This window comes from Eptatretus burgeri, chromosome 11, assembly GCF_056783735.1.
Source record: "Eptatretus burgeri isolate ZD-2024b chromosome 11, Ebu_testis_v1, whole genome shotgun sequence".
Taxonomy (NCBI): Eukaryota; Metazoa; Chordata; class Myxini; order Myxiniformes; family Myxinidae; genus Eptatretus; species Eptatretus burgeri.
Window position 1 is genome coordinate 8,717,835 of NC_140971.1, and position 17,374 is coordinate 8,735,208.

The 17,374-nt window shown below is 40.8% G+C and overlaps 1 protein-coding gene across 2 annotated transcripts in view; it reads right to left on the reverse strand.

Annotated features, from left to right (window-relative positions):
- LOC147016451 (uncharacterized) overlaps positions 1-17,356 on the reverse strand; it is a 25,687-nt gene extending 8,331 nt beyond the window's left edge. Inside the window, exons 1-2 of one of the 2 annotated variants that reach the window (XM_085845123.1) lie at positions 16,658-17,356; positions 16,212-16,374 (exon numbers count right to left, since the gene is read on the reverse strand). In XM_085845123.1, coding sequence (XP_085701249.1) covers positions 16,212-16,374; positions 16,658-16,697 — 203 coding nt within the window. In that variant the 5' untranslated portion in view covers positions 16,698-17,356. Of the gene's footprint in view, positions 1-3,304; positions 3,547-16,211; positions 16,375-16,657 lie in introns of those variants that run through there. The other variant, XR_015049055.1, reaches the window with a different exon arrangement.
- Between the last annotated feature and the right edge of the window lie 18 nt (positions 17,357-17,374).

A 17,374-nucleotide genomic window follows, 5' to 3' on the forward strand; every position in this document is an offset into this window, starting at 1 on the left:
CCGGATTGAAAGACATGTTCCACGTGTTGGACCAGTTTGTGATTTTATCCAGATCTGCAGTGAGCGAAGAAGCTGCTGCTTGCCGGTCTGAGGGATGACAGATGGTATGGCAAAGGGTGGAGTCGTCGGCAAAGAGAAATAGAGGATTTTCCAGAGAGTCAGAGAGATCATTGATGAAAACCAGAAAAAGAACAGGGCCCAGAACGCTACCTTGAGGAACTCCAGCCTGGACATGAAGAGAGGATGAAAGAACTCCATTTAGGGCTACATGGTGACTGCGACAGGAGAGGAAGTCTGCGAGCCATGAGTGGAGATGGCCTTGGATACCATAGGAAGAGAGTTTCGTGAGCAGGGCAGGGTACCAGACTGTGTCAAAAGCACGTGATATGTCCAGGGATACGGCTCGGATTTCCTGTCTGGCATTGAGGACCTCCATCCATTGATGGGAGAGCAGAAGCAGCATATCCAGGGGAGAGTGACCTGGTCTGAAACCAAATTGATGATCAGAAATCAAGCCATTGGAGAAGAGGAAGGATTTGATGTCTGAAGCGATGATGGATTCCATAACCTTGCTGATGATTGGGAGAAGGCTGATTGGTCTGTCGTTGCAGGGATCTGTTTTTGCACCTTTTTTATGCAGGGCAGTGATGTTTGCTGATTTCCAAGCAGATGGCAGATGACCTTGAGCAAATGAGAGGGTGAATAGAACAGAGAGAGGGTGAGCAAGAGCAGAAGAGCAGGCTTTGAGGACACGTGGGTTGATGCCGTCTGGACCGGTTGCAGAATCTGAGTCGAGGTTTGACATCAAGCTCTCCACCTTGTCAGGAGAAAAGGACACAGAGTCCATGGACAGTTGGGTGCGACTGGATAAGGTGGGTAGAGAAAGTGATGGGTTTTGCTCACAAGATTTAGCTGCAAACACGGAGTTTAGACATTCAGCTTTTTCACGTGCGGCATCAGCAGTGCGGCCTTTTGAGGTAAGGGAGGGGATGGAGGGGGAACATACACCAGAAACAGATTTGATTAGACGCCACCAGGATTTTGAGGAGGGAGAGAGGTTTGAGAGTTCAGACTTGAGATGAGAAAGATTTCGTTTTCTGGTTCTCCTGAGGGTAGATACACACTTGTTCCGAGCTTTATGGAAGGAACTGAGATTGCCCTCAGTTGGGTTTGCTTTCCATGAGGCAAAGGCAAGTTGTTTCAGGACAACTGCCTCACCACAAGCTTCAGTGAACCAAGGACGGGAAGAAGGGTAGGACAACTGAAGACGAGAGTGGAGAAATCTGTGCATGAGGGAGAGCAAGTTTCTTTGAAAGAATTCCCAGGATGAGTTGATGTTGGAGAAATTAGCGATAGGAGACCAGTCTATAAGTTTGATGGCTGCTCGGAGACCCTGCCAGTCGGCTTGAGTGAAATGCCAGAGTCGACGGCGATGAGGTGGTTCTCTGATAATAGCCAGAGAGATGTCCACTTTAACAAGGACGTGGTCAGAAGAACCGATTGGAGCGGAGAAAGAGCAGAAGATATTGTCAGGGAAGTTTGTCAAAATCAGATCCAGAAGAGATAGAGTACCATTGGTTAAGATCCGGGTCGGGAAGTTTACCGATTGAGTCAGTTCCAATGAGTCGCAGAAAGCTTTTGCTGAGGTGCCATGGCAGGTGAGAGAGGTACCCAAACCTCGCCAACTGGCATGATGACAATTGAAGTCGCCACATATGAGGAAGAGAGAGTTTGGATGAGAAGATAGAACTTGGTCCATGTTTTTGGATAGTGAGGTGTAGATGGAGTCATCACTGTTAGGTGGACAGTACAGTACACATATAAACATGAGGTGGGAGTGGAGGGGAAGCCGTAGTCAGAGGTATTCTTGGGGCTGTGGGGGAGTGAGGGCAGTGCATGGAGAGTGAGGAATGGAGTCTTTGATGAAGAGAGCAACACCTCCACCAGGACGAGGCTTAGGTCTGTCATACCGGAGGAGGGAGTAACCAGGGAGAGATACTTGGGAGTCAGACACGTCTTGGGGAAGGAAAGTTTCTGTTAGGCAGATCATGTCTGGTTTGTCAGTGGCAACCTGCATGGAAAGATCTGTCAGGTTTGTGCGAAGGCCCCGGATATTCGAGGTCCACACTTTTAATGAAGAGAGAGGAGAGGAGGCTTTGGGTGCAGGGTGTGGGGGGTGGGAGGGGGAGGGTAGGACAAGGGACGAGGGGGGTAGGTAAGGATGGTTGTTGAAAGAGTGTGGGGATTGCAGAATAGCGAGTGGAGGGGGCTGGATGAGGAGGAGAAAAGACTCTGTGGTGCTGGGGGAGAGGGGCGACAAGAGAGGGGGAAGAAGGCAGTTGAGGATTTGAGAAGGTGGAGTGAAGAGATGGAGGTGAGAGGGCAGTGGAAGGAGGCAGGTTTGTGGATGGGAGGGGGGCAACTTTGAGAAGGATGAGTGAGGGGATGAATGGAGGGAGAAAGGTGAGGAGGGAATTTTTCAGAGAAGTGAGATGGAGGCTTGGAGGGAGAAGAGTGGGATGGTTGCTTTGAGAGTGAGGAGTGAGAGGGGTGAGTTGGCACTGAAGTTGGAAACAAAGAATGGTTGATGGAAAGCGAACATTCATAGCAAACTGGGTGATTTTTTTAAGTTTTAGGTCAGAGATGCGATTCAACACGTTTCTTGATGGATGGAATAAAGGAGAATTCAGAGAATGGAGAGAAGAAATGCTGTAACAGTTGGATTTTTTAAGCAAGGTATGAATGAAAGGTCGAATTCAGAGCAGTCTGTTTAAACAGTAGAAGAGTTGTGCATTATGATGCAGTAATGAGAACCACACGGGTGAAAGAGGAAGATGAAGCATAAGAGATAGTTTTTGTTATTATTATTAATGTTTGAGAGAGTTTTCAACAGATTAGGTCATGGAAGTGTTGTAGAAAAAAAATCGAGGAAGAAGAAGAGAAGAAAATGAAAAAAGAAGAAGAAGAATCGAGAGTCGTGAGTGAGGAAGGAGAAAGATCGCGTTTCCCCCCCCCCCCCTTTTGATTTAAGATAAGAAATAGAGACATTAATTGGGAGGAATGGGGGACCTTAAGAAAGTAGGGAAGATAGAAATTGAAGGTAATGGGGAGAAAAAACAACACACGATCGTAAAGTTAGGCCTCAAGCCTCAAGGGTAGGCCTCAAGCGTCCGGTATGACAAAGTCGACAAAATCTCACAAAATAGCACGATTTTTGAAAGAAAACCGAACTTGGAACACACAGTAACATGTAGGTGAGAGAATAAAACAGTTAAGACGGGACAGATAACGACCGGAAACTTACCTTTAAGACCGTCAGCAGGGAGCCCCCAAGGAGACCTGTCGACGTTCCAAACCCGGAACCAGGAACCAAGACTTTGGAAACGTTCAAAGACTATGCAAATACTGTAGTAGAAGTCAAAGAAATTGGATGGTAGTTGGAACTTGGAAGGGTTTGAACGATCACCCTTCTTGAGAATAGGGTGTACTAAGGTATGTTTCCAGGTAAGAGGAAAAGTTTGGGTTTTTAAACAAAAACAGAACAAACTAGAACTGCCACTTTATAACTGCTGGCAGTGATGACCGGGTACCCAGTCCGTCCGCCTTTGACACAACTTACACAACGTGAGACTTAAATCGTAGTCGCAAAGTTTCGCATTTATCGGATAAGCGGTGCCAGAGAAAACATTATTTAATGGTGATACAAACACAGGCCTGCTTCGAGACGGCGCGGAACAGACGAGTTACGAACCGGGCAGCACAAAGCGTTCAATTTCCTTATTACTGGCGACCAGATTCAAATAATTAAATAATTCTGGCTGCCAAACCACACGGCCGATCAGGTTGAAATTTTAAACTTTTGTTTCCCATGCAGCCTAAATTATAAATATGAAGTTTTGCATATATAGAAGTAGTGGTTCCAGAGTAAACATGAATTAATATTTATCCTTCAATCTAAGATGGCGGCCAAACCATGTGACTTGTGACCTCATAATTTTTACCATGTATGCAGATATCAAGGAGGATGACAGACGCAAATTTTCGCTTCGATAGGTTAAGCAGTTCCAGAGAAAACATTATTTAATATTTTTCTTAAATTCAACATGGCTGCCAAACCATGTGACCTATCAATTAGAAATTAACAAACTTGTATTCCCTACTCATGTGCAATAGGGGTGTGAAGTTTCCCCTTGATCAGATCAGGTGTTCTGGAGAAGAAGATGTTTGAAGGTTTTAAGGTAAATTCAAGATGGCCGCCAAACCATGTGACCAATCAAGAACAAATTAACAAACTTGAGAAAGGACCTCATGGGGAATATATGTGTGAAGTTTCGGCTTAATCTGTCTTGCCTTTCTGGAGAAGAAGATTTTTAAAATTTATTCATTTTCAATCCAAGATGGCTGACGAACCATGTGACCTATGACATCAAAAATTTATATTATGCTTCCAACTGCGTATTGGAACACGTTTGTAAAGTTTCGTGTCAATCGGTAAAGGTGCGTTTTTCTATCCAAGATGGCCGCTAAACCATGTGACGTGTGATGTCATAATTTTTACCATGCGTGCATACACGATGGTAGATGATAATTACAAATTTTCGATTCGTTTGGTTCAGCGGTTCCAGAGAAAACATTATTTAATATTTTTCTTAAATCCAAGATGGCGGCCAAACCGTCTAACGTATCAATTCGAAATTAACAAACTTATATCGCCTACTTGTCCCGAATATAGTTCTGAAATCTCCCCTTCATCCGACCAGCGCTTCTGGAGAAGAAGATGTTTGTAGGTTTTAGGGTTTTTTCAAGATGGCCGCCGAACCATGTGACCGATCAAGAACAAATTAACAAACTTGAGAAAGGACCTCATGGGGAATATATGTGTGAAGTTTCGTCTTCATCTGTCTTGCCCTTCTGGAGAAGAAGATTTTTAAAATTTATTCATTTTCAATCCAAGATGGCTGCCGAACCTTGTGACCTATGATATCATAAATTTAAATTCTGCTTTCCATCGTCGACCCGAACAAGTGTGTGAAGTTTCGTGTAAATCGGACAAAGTCGATTTTTCTATCCAAGATGGCCGCCAAACCATGTGACTTCTGAGGTAAATTTTTTTTACCATGTATGCAGACTTGAGGGAGGAAGGCACTTGCAAATTTTCGCTTTGATGGCTTATGAAATACCAGAGAAAACATTATTTAATATTTTTCTTAAATCCAACATGGCGGCCAAACCATGTGACCTATCACTTTGAAATTAACAAACTTGCATCGCATACATGTCACGAATATAGTTCTGAAATCTCGCCTTCATTGGACCAGCGCTTCTGGAGAAGAAGATGTTTGAAGGTTTTAAGGTTTTTTCAAGATGGCCGCCAAACCATGTGACGTATCAACAACAAATTAACAAACTTGAAAGAGGACCTCAGGGGGAATGTGCCTGTGAAGTTTCGCCTCAATCTGCACAGCCGTTCTGGAGAAGAAGATTTTTTTAAAAAAACACAAAAAAACAAGATGGCGGCCGAATTACGTCACCGATGACGTCAAAATATTTTTTTTCTACGATGAATTTTTGTGTAGATGATGCTCAAGAAATTTCAAATTTTTGCCATGTGGCGTTCTACTTGACGAATTTTTACTGGGATACCTCTTCACTGATGACGTCACGAAAAATCACACGTATTCCCGAGAGGGAGCTTGTTCAAATGTATCAAGCGAAATTTTTTTACACTAGAAGGTTTCCGAGATACAGAGGTCCAAAGTTGATCTGTTTTTTCAAGATGGCGCCCGTATCACGTGACCTATGACGTCATAATTATCAATTATGTATGCTATCAAAAAAGATACATATCTGGTGAAAATTTTGTGTCGATTGGTCTTACCATTTCTGAGAAAATGGCATTTAAAGCGAAAAAAAACTGGAAATTTTGCAAATTTACGGCGGAAGAAAAATAATAATAATAATAATAACTAGAACTGCCACTTTATAACTGCTGGCAGTGATGACCGGGTACCCAGACGTGTCGGCCTTTGATACAACATGGGACTTTCTGCAGATGACAGTCGCAAAGTTTCGCATTGAAAGGATAAGCGGTGCCAGAGAAAACATTATTTAATAGTGATACAAACACAGGCCTGCTTCGAGAGGGCGCGGAACAGACGAGTTCTGAACCGGGCAGCACAAAGCGTTCAATTTCGTTATTACTGGCTTCTAGATTCAAATAATTAAATAATTCTGGCTCCCAAACCGTGTGACCGATCAGGTTGAAATTTTAAACTTTTGTTTCGCATGTCACCTGAATTATAAATGTGAAGTTTCGCATATACAGAGGCAGCGGTTCCAGAGTAAACATTAATTAATATTTATCCTTCAATCCAAGATGGCGGCCAAACCATGTGACTTGTGATGTCATAATTTTCACCACATGTGCAAACACAATTGTAGACGATAAGTGCAAATTTTCGCTTCGCTAGGTTAAGCAGTTCCAGAGAAAACATTATTTAATATTTTTCTTAAAACCAACATGGCTGCCAAACCCTGCGCCCGTTGAAATTTCAAACCCTCATTCCGCATGACTGTTGCACCATAAAGGTGATGCTTCACATTTATTGATGCAGTAGTACCAGAGTAAACATTAATTAATATTTTTCCTTCAATCCAATATGGCTGCCAAACGTTGCGTCGTACCTCAAAAGGGGGTTGGAACTTTTTATTCGTCATGGAGAGGCGGTCATAGTGGTCGAGTTTCGCCTGGATCTGTTCAGCCGTTTCAGAGAAAAAGACGTTTGAAGATATTGTTTTTCAATCCAAGATGGCTGACGAACCATGTGACCTATGACATCAGAAATTTATATTCTGCTTTCAACTGGGTATTGGAACACGGTTGTGAAGTTTCGTGTTAATCGGTTAAGGTGCGTTTTCTATCCAAGATGGCCGCCAAACCATGTGAAGTGTGACGTCATAATTTTTATCATGCGTGCATAATGCCCTCTCGATGATAATTACAAATTTTCGATTCGTTTGGTTAAGCGGTTCCAGAGAAAACATTATTTAATATTTTTCTTAAATCCAAGATGGCGGCCAAACCATGTGACTTATCAATTCGAAATTAACAAACTTATATCGCCTTACTCTCCCGAATATAGTTCTGAAATCTCCCCTTCACTGGACCAGCGCTTCTGGAGAAGAAGATGTTTGAAGGTTTTAGGGTTTTTTCAAGATGGCCGCCAAACCATGTGACCGATCAAGAAGAAATTAATAAACTTGAGAAAGGATCTCATGGGGAATATATCTGTGAAGTTTCGTCTTAATCTGTCTTGCCCTTCTGGAGAAGAAGATTTTTAAAATTTATTCATTTTCAATCCAAGATGGCTGCCGAACCTTGTGACCTATGATATCATAAATTTAAATTCTGCTTTCCATCGTCGACCGGAACAAGTGTGTGAAGTTTCGTGAAAATCGGATAAGGTCGATTTTTCTATCCAAGATGGCCGCCAAACCATGTGACTTCTGAGGTAAAATTTTTTTACCATGTATGCAGACTTGAGGGAGGAAGGCAATTGCAAATTTTCGCTTCGATGGCTTATGAAATACCAGAGAAAACATTATTTAATATTTTTCTTAAATCCAACATGGCGGCCAAACCATGTGACCTATCACTTTGAAATTAACAAACTTGCATCGCATACATGTCCCGAATATAGTTGTGAAATCTCGCCTTCATGGGACCAGCGCTTCTGGAGAAGAAGATGTTTGAAGGTTTTAGGGTTTTTTCAAGATGGCCGCCAAACCATGTGGCGTATCAACAACAAATTAACAAACTTGAAAGAGGACATCAGGGGGAATGTACCTGTAAAGTTTCGCCTTAATCTGTTCAGCCCTTCTGGAGAAGAAGATTTTTTAAAAACACTAAAAAACAAGATGGCGGCCGAATTACGTCATCGATGACGTCAAGAAAAACATTTTCCGCAGCAATTTTAGGCGTAGATGATGCTCAGAATTTTTCAGATTTTTCCTATATGGCGTTCTACTTGACGAATTTTCACTGGAATATCGCTTCACCTATGACGTCACGAAAAATCACACGTGTTCCCCATAGGGAGCTTAGTAAAATGTATCAAGCGAAAAAATTTTCCATTGCACGGTTCACGAGATACAGATGTCCAAAGTTTATCGCTTTTTTCAAGATGGCGACCGTACCACGTGACCAATGACGTCATAATTATAACGTGATTGTGCTATCAAAAAAGATACATACTGTGGTGAAAATTTTGTGTCGATCGGACTTAGTATCCCAGAGAAAATGGTTTTTAAAGCGAAAAAGGGTGCAAAATGCCGGCGGAAAAAGAAAAATAATAATAACTAGAACTGCCACTTTATAACTGCTGGCAGTGATGACCGGGTACCCAGACGTGTCGGCCTTTGATACAACATGGGACTTTCTGCAGATGACAGTCGCAAAGTTTCGCATTGAAAGGATAAGCGGTGCCAGAGAAAACATTATTTAATAGTGATACAAACACAGGCCTGCTTCGAGAGGCGGCGGAACAGACGAGTTCTGAACCGGGCAGCACAAAGCGTTCAATTTCGTTATTACTGGCTTCTAGATTCAAATAATTAAATAATTCTGGCTCCCAAACCGTGTGACCGATCAGGTTGAAATTTTAAACTTTTGTTTCGCATGTCACCTGAATTATAAATGTGAAGTTTCGCATATACAGAGGCAGCGGTTCCAGAGTAAACATTAATTAATATTTATCCTTCAATCCAAGATGGCGGCCAAACCATGTGACTTCTGATGTCATAATTTTCACCACATGTGCAAACACAATTGTAGACGATAAGTGCAAATTTTCGCTTCGCTAGGTTAAGCAGTTCCAGAGAAAACATTATTTAATATTTTTCTTAAAACCAACATGGCTGCCAAACCCTGCGCCCGATCCCGTTGAAATTTCAAACCCTCATTCCGCATGACTGTTGCACCATAAAGGTGATGCTTCACATTTATTGATGCAGTAGTACCAGAGTAAACATTAATTAATATTTTTCCTTCAATCCAATATGGCTGCCAAACGTTGCGTCGTACCTCAAAGGGGTTGGAACTTTTATTCGTCATGGAGAGGCGGTCATAGTGGTCGAGTTTCGCCTGGATCTGTTCAGCCGTTTCAGAGAAAAGACGTTTGAAGATATTGTTTTTCAATCCAAGATGGCTGACGAACCATGTGACCTATGACATCAGAAATTTATATTCTGCTTTCAACTGGGTATTGGAACACGGTTGTGAAGTTTCGTGTTAATCGGTTAAGGTGCGTTTTTCTATCCAAGATGGCCGCCAAACCATGTGAAGTGTGACGTCATAATTTTTATCATGCGTGCATAATGCCCTCTCGATGATAATTACAAATTTTCGATTCGTTTGGTTAAGCGGTTCCAGAGAAAACATTATTTAATATTTTCTTAAATCCAAGATGGCGGCCAAACCATGTGACTTATCAATTCGAAATTAACAAACTTATATCGCCTTACTCTCCCGAATATAGTTCTGAAATCTCCCCTTCACTGGACCAGCGCTTCTGGAGAAGAAGATGTTTGAAGGTTTTAGGGTTTTTTCAAGATGGCCGCCAAACCATGTGACCGATCAAGAAGAAATTAACAAACTTGAGAAAGGATCTCATGGGGAATATATCTGTGAAGTTTCGTCTTAATCTGTCTTGCCCTTCTGGAGAAGAAGATTTTTAAAATTTATTCATTTTCAATCCAAGATGGCTGCCGAACCTTGTGACCTATGATATCATAAATTTAAATTCTGCTTTCCATCGTCGACCGGAACAAGTGTGTGAAGTTTCGTGAAAATCGGATAAGGTCGATTTTTCTATCCAAGATGGCCGCCAAACCATGTGACTTCTGAGGTAAAAATTTTTTACCATGTATGCAGACTTGAGGGAGGAAGGCAATTGCAAATTTTCGCTTCGATGGCTTATGAAATACCAGAGAAAACATTATTTAATATTTTTCTTAAATCCAACATGGCGGCCAAACCATGTGACCTATCACTTTGAAATTAACAAACTTGCATCGCATACATGTCCCGAATATAGTTGTGAAATCTCGCCTTCATGGGACCAGCGCTTCTGGAGAAGAAGATGTTTGAAGGTTTTAGGGTTTTTTCAAGATGGCCGCCAAACCATGTGACGTATCAACAACAAATTAACAAACTTGAAAGAGGACATCAGGGGAATGTACCTGTAAAGTTTCGCCTTAATCTGTCCAGCACTTCTGGAGAAGAAGATTTTTTAAAAAAACACTAAAAACAAGATGGCGGCCGAATTACGTCATCGATGACGTCAAGAAAAACATTTTCCGCAGCAATTTTAGGCGTAGATGATGCTCAGAATTTTTCAGATTTTTCCTATATGGCGTTCTACTTGACGAATTTTCACTGGAATATCGCTTCACCTATGACGTCACGAAAAATCACACGTGTTCCCCATAGGGAGCTTAGTAAAATGTATCAAGCGAAAAAATTTTCCATTGCACAGATTTCGAGATACAGATGTCCAAAGTTTATCGCTTTTTTCAAGATGGCGACCGTACCACGTGACCAATGACGTCATAATTATAACGTGATTGTGCTATCAAAAAAGATACATACTGTGGTGAAAATTTTGTGTCGATCGGACTTAGTATCCCAGAGAAAATGGTTTTTAAAGCGAAAAAGGGTGCAAAATGCCAGGAAAAAGAAAAATAATAATAACTAGAACTGCCACTTTATAACTGCTGGCAGTGATGACCGGGTACCCAGACGTGTCGGCCTTTGATACAACATGGGACTTTCTGCAGATGACAGTCGCAAAGTTTCGCATTGAAAGGATAAGCGGTGCCAGAGAAAAACATTATTTAATAGTGATACAAACAGAGGCCTGCTTCGAGAGAGCGCGGAACAGACGAGTTCTGAACCGGGCAGCACAAAGCGTTCAATTTCGTTATTACTGGCTTCTAGATTCAAATAATTAAATAATTCTGGCTCCCAAACCGCGTGACCGATCAGGTTGAAATTTTAAACTTTTGTTTCGCATGTCACCTGAATTATAAATGTGAAGTTTCGCATATACAGAGGAAGCGGTTCCAGAGTAAACATTAATTAATATTTATCCTTCAATCCAAGATGGCGGCCAAACCATGTGACTTCTGATGTCATAATTTTCACCACATGTGCAAACACAATTGTAGACGATAAGTGCAAAATTTTCGCTTCGCTAGGTTACAGTTCCAGAGAAAACATTATTTAATATTTTCTTAAAACCAACATGGCTGCCAAACCCTGCGCCCGATCCCGTTGAAATTTCAAACCCTCATTCCATGACTGTTGCACCATAAAGGTGATGCTTCACATTTATTGATGCAGTAGTACCAGAGTAAACATTAATTAATATTTTTCCTTCAATCCAATATGGCTGCCAAACGTTGCGTCGTACCTCAAAAGGGGGTTGGAACTTTTATTCGTCAAGGAGAGGCGGTCATAGTGGTCGAGTTTCGCCTGGATCTGTTCAGCCGTTTCAGAGAAAAAGACGTTTGAAGATATTGTTTTTCAATCCAAGATGGCTGACGAACCATGTGACCTATGACATCAGAAATTTATATTCTGCTTCCAACTGGGTATTGGAACACGGTTGTGAAGTTTCGTGTTAATCGGTTAAGGTGCGTTTTTCTATCCAAGATGGCCGCCAAACCATGTGACGTGTGACGTCATAATTTTTATCATGCGTGCATAATGCCCTCTCGATGATAATTACAAATTTTCGATTCGTTTGGTTAAGCGGTTCCAGAGAAAACATTATTTAATATTTTTCTTAAATCCAAGATGGCGGCCAAACCATGTGACTTATCAATTCGAAATTAACAAACTTATATCGCCTTACTCTCCCGAATATAGTTCTGAAATCTCCCCTTCAGTGGACCAGCGCTTCTGGAGAAGAAGATGTTTGAAGGTTTTAGGGTTTTTTTCAAGATGGCCGCCAAACCATGTGACCGATCAAGAAGAAATTAACAAACTTGAGAAAGGATCTCATGGGGAATATATCTGTGAAGTTTCGTCTTAATCTGTCTTGCCCTTCTGGAGAAGAAGATTTTTAAAATTTATTCATTTTCAATCCAAGATGGCTGCCGAACCTTGTGACCTATGATATCATAAATTTAAATTCTGCTTTCCATCGTCGACCCGAACAAGTGTGTGAAGTTTCGTGAAAATCGGATAAGGTCTATTTTTCTATCCAAGATGGCCGCCAAACCATGTGACTTCTGAGGTAAAAATTTTTACCATGTATGCAGACTTGAGGGAGGAAGGCAATTGCAAATTTTCGCTTCGATGGCTTATGAAATACCAGAGAAAACATTATTTAATATTTTCTTAAATCCAACATGGCAGCCAAACCATGTGACTTATCACTTTGAAATTAACAAACTTGCATCGCATACATGTCCCGAATATAGTTGTGAAATCTCGCCTTCATGGGACCAGCGCTTCTGGAGAAGAAGATGTTTGAAGGTTTTAGGGTTTTTCAAGATGGCCAAACCATGTGACGTATCAACAACAAATTAACAAACTTGAAAGAGGACCTCAGGGGGAATGTACCTGTAAAGTTTCGCCTTAATCTGTCCAGCCCTTCTGGAGAAGAAGATTTTTTTTAAAAAACACTAAAAAACAAGATGGCGGCCGAATTACGTCATCGATGACGTCAAAAAAAACATTTTCCGCAGCAATTTTAGGCGTAGATGATGCTCAGAATTTTTCAGATTTTTCCTATATGGCGTTCTACTTGACGAATTTTCACTGGAATATCGCTTCACCTATGACGTCACGAAAAATCACACGTGTTCCCCATAGGGAGCTTAGTAAAATGTATCAAACGAAAAAATTTTCCATTGCACGCTTTCCGAGATACAGCTGTCCAAAGTTTATCGCGTTTTGCAAGATGGCGACCGTACCACGTGACCAATGACGTCATAATTATAACGTGATTGTGCTATCAAAAAAGATACATACTGTGGTGAAAATTTTGTGTCGATCGGACTTAGTATCCCAGAGAAAATGGTTTTTAAAGCGAAAAAAGGGTGCAAAATGCCGGCGGAAAAAGAAAAATAATAATAATAATAATAAACAGAAGAAAAACAATAGGGTACCCTGTACTCACAGGGTACCCTAACTAGAACTGCCACTTTATAACTGCTGGCAGTGATGACCGGAGTACCCAGACGTGTCGGCCTTTGATACAACATGGGACTTTCTGCAGATGACAGTCGCAAAGTTTCGCATTGAAAGGATAAGCGGTGCCAGAGAAAAACATTATTTAATAGTGATACAAACAGAGGCCTGCTTCGAGAGGGCGCGGAACAGACGAGAGTTCTGAACCGGGCAGCACAAAGCGTTCAATTTCGTTATTACTGGCTTCTAGATTCAAATAATTAAATAATTCTGGCTCCCAAACCGCGTGACCGATCAGGTTGAAATTTTAAACTTTTGTTTCGCATGTCACCTGAATTATAAATGTGAAGTTTCGCATATACAGAGGAAGCGGTTCCAGAGTAAACATTAATTAATATTTATCCTTCAATCCAAGATGGCGGCCAAACCATGTGACTTCTGATGTCATAATTTTCACCACATGTGCAAACACAATTGTAGACGATAAGTGCAAATTTTCACTTCGCTAGGTTAAGCAGTTCCAGAGAAAACATTATTTAATATTTTTCTTAAAACCAACATGGCTGCCAAACCCTGCGCCCGATCCCGTTGAAATTTCAAACCCTCATTCCGCATGACTGTTGCACCATAAAGGTGATGCTTCACATTTATTGATGCAGTAGTACCAGAGTAAACATTAATTAATATTTTTCCTTCAATCCAATATGGCTGCCAAACGTTGCGTCGTACCTCAAAAGGGGGTTGGAACTTTTATTCGTCAAGGAGAGGCGGTCATAGTGGTTGAGTTCGCCTGGATCTGTTCAGCCGTTTCAGAGAAAAGACGTTTGAAGATATTGTTTTTCAATCCAAGATGGCTGACGAACCATGTGACCTATGACATCAGAAATTTATATTCTGCTTCCAACTGGGTATTGGAACACGGTTGTGAAGTTTCGTGTTAATCGGTTAAGGTGCGTTTTTCTATCCAAGATGGCCGCCAAACCATGTGACGTGTGACGTCATAATTTTTATCATGCGTGCATAATGCCCTCTCGATGATAATTACAAATTTTCGATTCGTTTGGTTAAGCGGTTCCAGAGAAAACATTATTTAATATTTTTCTTAAATCCAAGATGGCGGCCAAACCATGTGACTTATCAATTCGAAATTAACAAACTTATATCGCCTTACTCTCCCGAATATAGTTCTGAAATCTCCCCTTCAGTGGACCAGCGCTTCTGGAGAAGAAGATGTTTGAAGGTTTTAGGGTTTTTTCAAGATGGCCGCCAAAACATGTGACCGATCAAGAAGAAATTAACAAACTTGAGAAAGGATCTCATGGGGAATATATCTGTGAAGTTTCGTCTTAATCTGTCTTGCCCTTCTGGAGAAGAAGATTTTTAAAATTTATTCATTTTCAATCCAAGATGGCTGCCGAACCTTGTGACCTATGATATCATAAATTTAAATTCTGCTTTCCATCGTCGACCCGAACAAGTGTGTGAAGTTTCGTGAAAATCGGATAAGGTCTATTTTTCTATCCAAGATGGCCGCCAAACCATGTGACTTCTGAGGTAAAAATTTTTTACCATGTATGCAGACTTGAGGGAGGAAGGCAATTGCAAATTTTCGCTTCGATGGCTTATGAAATACCAGAGAAAACATTATTTAATATTTTTCTTAAATCCAACATGGCGGCCAAACCATGTGACTTATCACTTTGAAATTAACAAACTTGCATCGCATACATGTCCCGAATATAGTTGTGAAATCTCGCCTTCATGGGACCAGCGCTTCTGGAGAAGAAGATGTTTGAAGGTTTTAGGGTTTTTTCAAGATGGCCGCCAAACCATGTGACATTATCAACAACAAATTAACAAACTTGAAAGAGGACATCAGGGGCAATGTACGTGTAAAGTTTCGCCTTAATCTGTCCAGCCCTTCTGGAGAAGAAGATTTTTTTAAAAAAACACTAAAAAACAAGATGGCGGCCGAATTACGTCATCGATGACGTCAAGAAAAACATTTTCCGCAGCAATTTTAGGCGTAGATGATGCTCAGAATTTTTCAGATTTTTCCTATATGGCGTTCTACTTGACGAATTTTCACTGGAATATCGCTTCACCTATGACGTCACGAAAAATCACACGTGTTCCCCATAGGGAGCTTAGTAAAATGTATCAAGCGAAAAAATTTTCCATTGCACGGTTTCCGAGATACAGATGTCCAAAGTTTATCGCTTTTTTCAAGATGGCGACCGTACCACGTGACCAATGACGTCATAATTATAACGTGATTGTGCTATCAAAAAAGATACATACTGTGGTGAAAATTTTGTGTCGATCGGACTTAGTATCCCAGAGAAAATGGTTTTTAAAGCGAAAAAGGGTGCAAAATGCCGGCGGAAAAAGAAAAATAATAATAATAATAATAAACAGAAGAAAAACAATAGGGTACCCTGTACTCACAGGGTACCCTAATAATAAACAGAAGAAAAACAATAGGGTACCCTGTACTCACAGGGTACCCTAATAAACAGAAGAAAAACAATAGGTTATCCAGTCCATTTGACTGGATACCCTAACTAGAAGGGCACTCGGTAGAGCGCTTACCTCCACCACGTAATGCCTCATCCACGAGAACATATCAGGCCCAATCAATACATTTTTGAAATACTATATCATGCTATACATCGTTTTTGGCCCCATTTCTCAATGGTGAAGAATCACTTAAAAATTAAATAATTCTCGTATCCAGATCTGGATTCGGATCTTCACCAAAATCGAATCAAGTCTTCCTTGTCACACACCCAACGTGTCCACCAAGTTTCATCCGAATCCGTCCACAACTTTTTGAGATATCCTGTACACCAGGAACCAGGGGCCATAACCTGAGAGTAAAGAAGAGGAGAGTTAAGATGGTGTAAGGTAGGGGACTTTTACTCGGAGAGTAGTTCATGCATGGAATGGTCTCCCTGGAAAGGTCGTGGCAGCAGAAACAGGAGATAAGTTTAAATTAGAATTGGATGGGTACCTGGAAGTTATGGAGATGGAGGGGTATGGGGATGTTGACAGGACTTTGAGGTTGCTTGAGCATTGATGGGTGATTGTGCACGGAGTGCTGTTGGTAGGGGTCTTGTCAAGGGGGGTTGTGTGATTGATGCTGTGCGTTTTCAACCAACCCCATGCCCCCTCCCCTGAGGGGAAGAAAAGGGAAAAAACCAAAAATTACAAAAAAAAACTACAAAAAAAACTACAAAAAAACTACAAAAATAATAAAAAAAAAGAAAAGAAATTCAAAACCAAAAAAAATTTACGGATTTTTTTTTTTTTTAACTACAAAAACCCCCAAAACAAAACCAAAAAACCATGTTTTTTTATTTCGTTAATTAAAAACTTTTTGGAATTTTCTTCCTTGGATCTTGTGTCGTTGGGTTGGTGTGGTGTTCGTGCAGGCATGATGGACTGAATGGCCTCCACCGGTGTTGGATTTCCGTGTTGATGTTCGATGTTCACCCATCGAGCTGGTTTAAAGGCAGTTTCATTCATTCCAGGTGTTCATTCTTTAATTCAGAATCGGAGCGGGGGGGGGGGGGGGCAAAATAATGAGTGAATTACTGAAAGCTATCTCAAGCCGAATGTCACGTGCTGTCCCTGTCAGAACCGATATAAATAAATAAAGAAAACGAAAGTGGTCGATAAATTACGTACATGTAAAGGCGAGTGGTAAAATCAGCGTCACCTCAGAGAAAATGGTTTAAAAACTCTGTACAAAGTGACTCTCCTTCAGAGTATATTGTAGAATAAGTTAAGGGTAATATTTGATTTTATCAATTTAAGCTACAAGTGTCGTGATTCAACGTTTATATCGATAATCGGAAGGGAAAGAACCAGCCTGGATGACATAAAACATGATTATACATCTTAAAAAAAAATCGTTCTCGCAAGAAAAACAATATTACAATAGATTTTAACGCAACAGATGGGATAAACAGTTTAATCGTCGATTTCACACACAAATATATTTTTATATATATATATATATATATGTATATATTTGCCATGAGGCCTGAGGTAAATATCTCAAAACTATTGTTGTTTTAACTCATACAGTAATCCAGGGACTCTTTTCATCCAGCGGTTCTGGAGGCTTAAAAAAAGCTCTTTTAGTTATCTCAGGCATTGAGCAAAATACAA